General features: G+C 54.0%; 1 protein-coding gene across 1 annotated transcript; it reads left to right on the top strand.

The window, feature by feature from the left end:
• Positions 1–33: 33 nt before the first annotated feature.
• Positions 34–3491, top strand: YRDC (yrdC N(6)-threonylcarbamoyltransferase domain containing; the record flags this gene model as incomplete). The annotated part of the gene is made up of 5 exons (XM_014946463.1): positions 34–275; positions 410–524; positions 853–972; positions 2090–2232; positions 2523–3491. Coding segments are annotated over 5 exons (684 nt in total), but the record flags the coding sequence as incomplete, so codon positions are not given.
• Between the last annotated feature and the right edge of the window lie 2126 nt (positions 3492–5617).

Genomic DNA, 5617 nt, shown 5'->3' with positions numbered 1-5617 from the left:
AACCGGGGCTGGGGGTGCGGGGCTGGGGATCCGGGGCCGGGCTTGCCGGGCCGTCCCGCTGACCTCCGTCGTTGTGCAGGCTGGAAGGAGGCGGTGTCGGCCGCCGCGGGCGCCCTGCAGGCGGGGGGGCTGGTGGCGCTGCCCACCGACACGGTGTACGGCGTGGCCTGCCTGGCCCAGGACTCCGGCGCCGTGCGGAGCATCTACAGCCTAAAGGGGCGGAACGGGGAGAAGCCGCTGGCCATCTGCCTGGGGGACGTGGACCGGCTCTACAGGTGGGCGAGGCCGGCGGGGTGTCGAGCCCCGGGGCCCCGCGGCCCCGGCGGTGGAGCCCTGGGAGGGGGGGCGGGACGCGGGGCCGGTGGGGTGAAGCCGTGAGTCACGGCTGAGGCTCTGCCCCCGCCCGCAGGTACTGCCAGGTGAACGTGCCCGACCAGCTGCTGCGGGACCTGCTGCCCGGACCCGTCACCCTGGTCTTGAAGCGCTCGGAGGAACTCAACAAGGACTTGAATCCTTTCACATCGGTAGGGCTTCACCATAGAATGAATGGCTGGTTTTGAGGGTCATTATGCTGGTTTTATGCTTCTGCTGTACTAGCTTTTACTCTTAGGTGTGACAGGTTTTTCCCAAAACCAGTCCCAGTGCTCTCCTGCCCCCCATGACTTGTTTGAACACGGGGTGACCCAGCACTAGGGACTGACTTACAAGAGCTTGTCAGTCGTTGTCACCCATTCAGCGGGTGTTGATGTGTTGATTCTCTAGAGGATCAGCTTAAGCCAAGTGGGCTTTAGGCAAGGAACAATTAAAACCTGTTACTGTGTGTAAAACCTCGCTCTCTCCTTCTCTCTGCAGCTGGTGGGTGTTCGTATTCCAAACCACCCCTTTGTCAGGGAGCTGGCACGAGCTTGCTCTGGCCCTTTGGCTCTAACGAGCGCTAACATCAGCTGCCAGGCGAGCACGCTGAGCGTGTCGGTAAGTCTGCTTTTGCCCCTGGGGTGTTATTGTGGTAGTTTGTGAAAGCCCCAGCCTCTCACAATTGGAAGCCAGCTTTAGTAATAGAATAAGGATTTCTATGCTGCTATTGTTCTCTTTTTTTTTTTTTTAATGTTAGTTAAAACACCTTGCAGGTACGTGGTGTGGGGTAGCTGTCTTGCTGTGATCCTCGCCTTAAAAGGTGAGGAGAGCAGAGCTGAAAGGTAATATTTAAAGGCTTAGATGCAGCTTTGTAGCTGTCTTGCTGTGATCCTCGCCTTAAAGGGTGAGGAGAGCAGAGTTGAAAGGTAATATTTAAAGGCTTAAATGCAGCTTTTGATTCATAGAATTGCCCAGGCTGGAAGGGACCTCCAAAGGCCATCTAGTCCGACCCCCCCGCAGTCAGCAGGGACACCCCCAACTAGACCAGGTTGCCCAGGGCCTCGTTGAGCCTCTCCTTGAATATCTCCAGGGAAGGGGCCTCACCCACCTCCCTGGGCAACCTGTTCTAGTGCTCCACCACCCTCCCAGTGAAGAACCCTCTCCTCATCTCCAGTCTAAATCTGTTCCCCTCCAGCTTGAAGCCATTGCCCCTCGTCCTGTCACTGCAGGCCTTTCTAAACAGGTTCTCCCCAGCCTTCCTGTAGCCCCCTCCAGCTACTGGAAGGCTGCTATTAGGTCTCCCTGGAGCCTCCTCTTCTTCTGAAGGGGGTGCCAAATTTGAAAGAGAGAAACTGCTGTGGGAAGGGTGGCTGTGGAATGAGGCTGCTGCTCTCTCCGCAGCTCTTGGTGACTAACTCTCTTTTGGCAAAGCGTGTGACCCTGGTGGTGGTGCTGCTGGTGTAGCCCCAGACAGACACCCTGTCCTCACCCCTAAAGGCTTCTAGCTCTTTTTGTGTGCTCCTTAATACACAGGGGTGCAGCTAAGAAGCCTTTGGCCAGAGAATCCCTGTGGCTTTCCTGCACGTCTGAGACAAATCTGTTCTCAGAAATCAATCTGGGATGTGTTTGTGAGAAAAGAAGTGAGGTGACCTGAGGGAGCACTTCCCCCAGCAGTGTCTGTTAAACATGGTCACAAAACATCTTCCAGGCTCTCAGCCACATCTCTCTCTTTCAGGAATTCCAAGACCTGTGGCCTCAGTTGTCCTTAATCGTGGATGGAGGCCCCATAGGGGATGTCCAGAGCCCAGAGTGTCGTTTGGGGTCAACTGTGGTTGACTTGTCTGTGTCGGGGAAATTCACCATCATTCGTCCCGGCTGGTGAGTGCTCTTTGCTGGATATAAATACAGCTTTTTCTTTACTTCAAATGAAATGAAGCTTCCAAGTTAGGGTGGGTTGTGTTTTGCTTTAGAAACCCTGAAAAAGGGCCTCAAATTCCGAACCCAGGAAACCCCTTTCTGGAAGCTTCTGTGTGAAACACTAGTTTCTGGAGTTTGTCCTCTCCTTGATTCGAGATGCAGTGCTGCGTCTCGCTGATGGCTCTTTCCCAAAAAATGCAGTTTAATGCTTAAACCCCTTTTTTTTCTGGCTGTTCTGTCGCACCCCACAGCGCGCTGACGGCCACGGTGGAAATCCTGAGGCAGAAATACGGGCTGACCCCGGGAGCGTCGTGAGGCTGGGGCTCCGAGGAGGCTCTGCAGAGCTGGGGAAGCTGGGCACCGTGTGCCGGGGCGTTCGTGGCCTTGTTTAATGAGGTCGGTGGGTTTTGCTGAGGTTAATAACCAAAAGCTTAAAAAAAACCCAACAAAGCAGCAGTTGCTGGGTATCTGTTAATTGGCATCACATCTGCTGTCATCTGAGGAACCAACCCAAACCGAACACTGAGCTCTTTGTGCTGCTGCACCATTCCCAAATACCTCTCTGTTTTATTAACGTGATAAAGCCTTTGAAATACCATTATTTGAACCTTAGACTGTTCTCAGGATGGGATGATGAAGACAGTGTCTGATCCACCCTCCCCTTCACACTCATTCCATACCTTTGTTTATTGAGTCTGCACTGAAAGAAGAGCAAAGATGGAGAAGAGGATTTTTGAGCTTTCAGGGTGCTGCAGGGAAGGTGTTCCCTGGCTCGTTCTCTCTGTTCTGTGTCTTCAAAACCTGCTACTGAGATGAAACTGTAAGTGCTTTTGAAAATGAACAGTTGGGTAAATGATCCCTATCTAGACAAGAGCTGCTCAGAAAGACCTGACTCTCTCCTAATACAAAGAATGAAAACAAGCTCTTACTGTGCTGAACTCCACTTTTTTTGAACATTCACTTCCTGCTCTTGATTTGTTCTGACAACAGTGCAAACCTGATGTAAACAGGGAATAGATGAAAGTTTCCTCTGGTATTTATTCTTCATAGAAAAGTAAGGTTTATGGAGCTGCTATTAATCTAAAAACTGTTAAGCAACTTGCATGGTTTTATTATAAATACTCATTTTTGGACGTTGTTGTCCATCGCTGTTGACGGACTTGGGTGCTCGGTAAGAATGTCTATGGAGTTGTCATAAATAGAATTTTACTCCTCATCCAGAGCTGTTGCTTCTCATTTTATTGATACAGGCAAGTATAAGTTAATTTTATGGCTAAAACCATAAAAAAAGGAAAGCTACCGGGAGCTGAACCTCTGTCAAAGCACTGGGGGGTCTGTGGCTGCTCCCGGAGTGCTGCTGGGCTCAGGCTGTCAGTGGGTGGCCCAGAGCTTGCCCAGTGTGGCCACGGGACCCACAGGGGCTGAGTGTGGGGGAGAAACTGGAGCTGATGGTGGTGGGTGGGTGGTGGTGGCTGAAATGTGGGGGTCCTGGTGCTGGTACTGGACCTCAGAGCACGGACATCGCCCCAGTCCTGGCCCTGGCGTGGGATTGTCTGCTCATTGGGACCAGGGCCCATCTCTGGGGGTCTCTCTGACTGGGGGCTGATCCCCCATGGCACCAGTGATGCTCCTGCAAGACCATCCTGAAGCTCAGACTGGCCACGACTGGGAGGGCAGAGGTGGCTGGTGGTGGGGAAGGGCAGGGGCCACCGTCTGTGCTCAGTTCCCAAGGGCAGCCCTTGACACGAGGGGTTGACAAAGGACTGAACTTATTTGGGGGAAGGTAAACACACACCGACAGACACCGAAGTGGGACTGTCTGAGCTGTTAAAGGAAATAACATTTTAATTGGGTGAATCTGTTACGCACAAGCGTTACAGGTGATAAAGCTCCTGCTAAATGGAGTCCTGGTAATGAGATGAACCTGTGGAGGGAACAAATTGCTGGCAAATCAGAAACAGCTTTCCAGGTGCTCCAAAAGCTTTGGGGCTTCTGTTATTTCTCTTGGCTGAAGCTTGTGCTGCCCCACGGTGCTGGAGCCTCATGGCAGCTCTTCCTCATGGTGTCCCCTGTGTGGGGCTGGGTCTGCAGGGGGTGCAGGTAAGTGTCAGCAAGCAGCAGAGACAGAGTTTGCCTTCCAGTGCTCTGGTTTTGTGTGGGTTGATGTGTGCAAGAAGCAGCTGTGGGAGGTGCTGGGTTTGCAGCTGTGGTTTGGGTGGGAAATGGGTGTTGAGAGAGAGTCCTGGTTCTGGCTGGGAGTGTGGTGAGGGCAGTGTCTGGCCAGCCCGGCTGCCCTCCTGTGTGCTGCTGATGGCCTTGGGTATGGTTTGGCTCCTGAAATCCCTGTAACTAGAGCCAAAGAGATCTGGCAAACTTCTTGTTGCTTGTACACTGTTTTTTCCGTTTTTACTGGGCTCCTGAGCCCACCCCACTCCATCGCCCCGTCTTGCAGAGGGCCCAGAAACACAAGTTCTCAGAAGTTACTGCACTGGGGCACTTCTCCTTGCTGCATGGTCCCAAAGAACTGTCCTGCTGGCTTCCCCATGCCCCCGAGAGCTGAGCCAGACCTCCAGCCACCTTCTTCCAGGGTGGCCAAGCCACTGGATCCATGTCTCCTACCACTAGATAGTGCTAGGCCACTGTGGGGAGCCTCCGGGCTGGTGGCCATGCAGCTGATGGTGTCTACACTCCCTTAAAAGCATTAATAAGTGAGCACGGTGCCAGGGCCGTGCTGCCGTGGGCTGGGCTGGTGCAGGTGGTGGCCAACATGTACCATCAGTTACTGGGGTGCAGCTCCTGACCTCCCTGCTGGCACCTCCACTGGTGCCTCTGCCTCATTCCAAGCTGCTGGCGTTCTGTGTCCCTGCAAGTGACAGCTTTATTTGTGCCACTTTGGGTGTGGGTGAAATGGCTGGAGCCCTTCTTCCCGTGCAGGAAAACTGCAGGCACCACAAATTACTTCTTTCTTCTGGCTCTGGGTGTCTGCAGCCCCTGTGGCTGCCGGGGTGATGGCACCAGCCAGAGTGACCGTCCCCTGTGCCAGCCTTTGGGCACTGCCAGTGCCTCTGGAACGCAGCGGCACGGAGCAAACCCGAACTTTGCTCCTTATGCAGGTGTTCTTGGTGCTTTCCCAAATGGGGACCCTGCTGCTGCCCTGGGGGATTTTGTGCCAGGAGCCGTGTGGGTGGGGGGACCCAGGGGATGGTGAGTGTTGGGGACACTGGGACACTCTGAACACGCTCCTGTGGCCAGCTGGGACCTGGGCACTGCCAGTGCCTCTGGAACGCAGCGGCACGGAGCAAACCCGAACTTTGCTCCTTATGCAGGTGTTCTTGGTGCTTTCCCA

The sequence above is a fragment of the Calidris pugnax genome, unplaced genomic scaffold (genome assembly GCF_001431845.1).
Source record: "Calidris pugnax isolate Ruff unplaced genomic scaffold, ASM143184v1 scaffold113, whole genome shotgun sequence".
Classification (NCBI taxonomy): domain Eukaryota; kingdom Metazoa; phylum Chordata; class Aves; order Charadriiformes; family Scolopacidae; genus Calidris; species Calidris pugnax.
The sequence above is the reverse complement of the archived record's forward strand: the minus strand, read 5'-3'. Positions and strand labels throughout refer to the sequence as shown.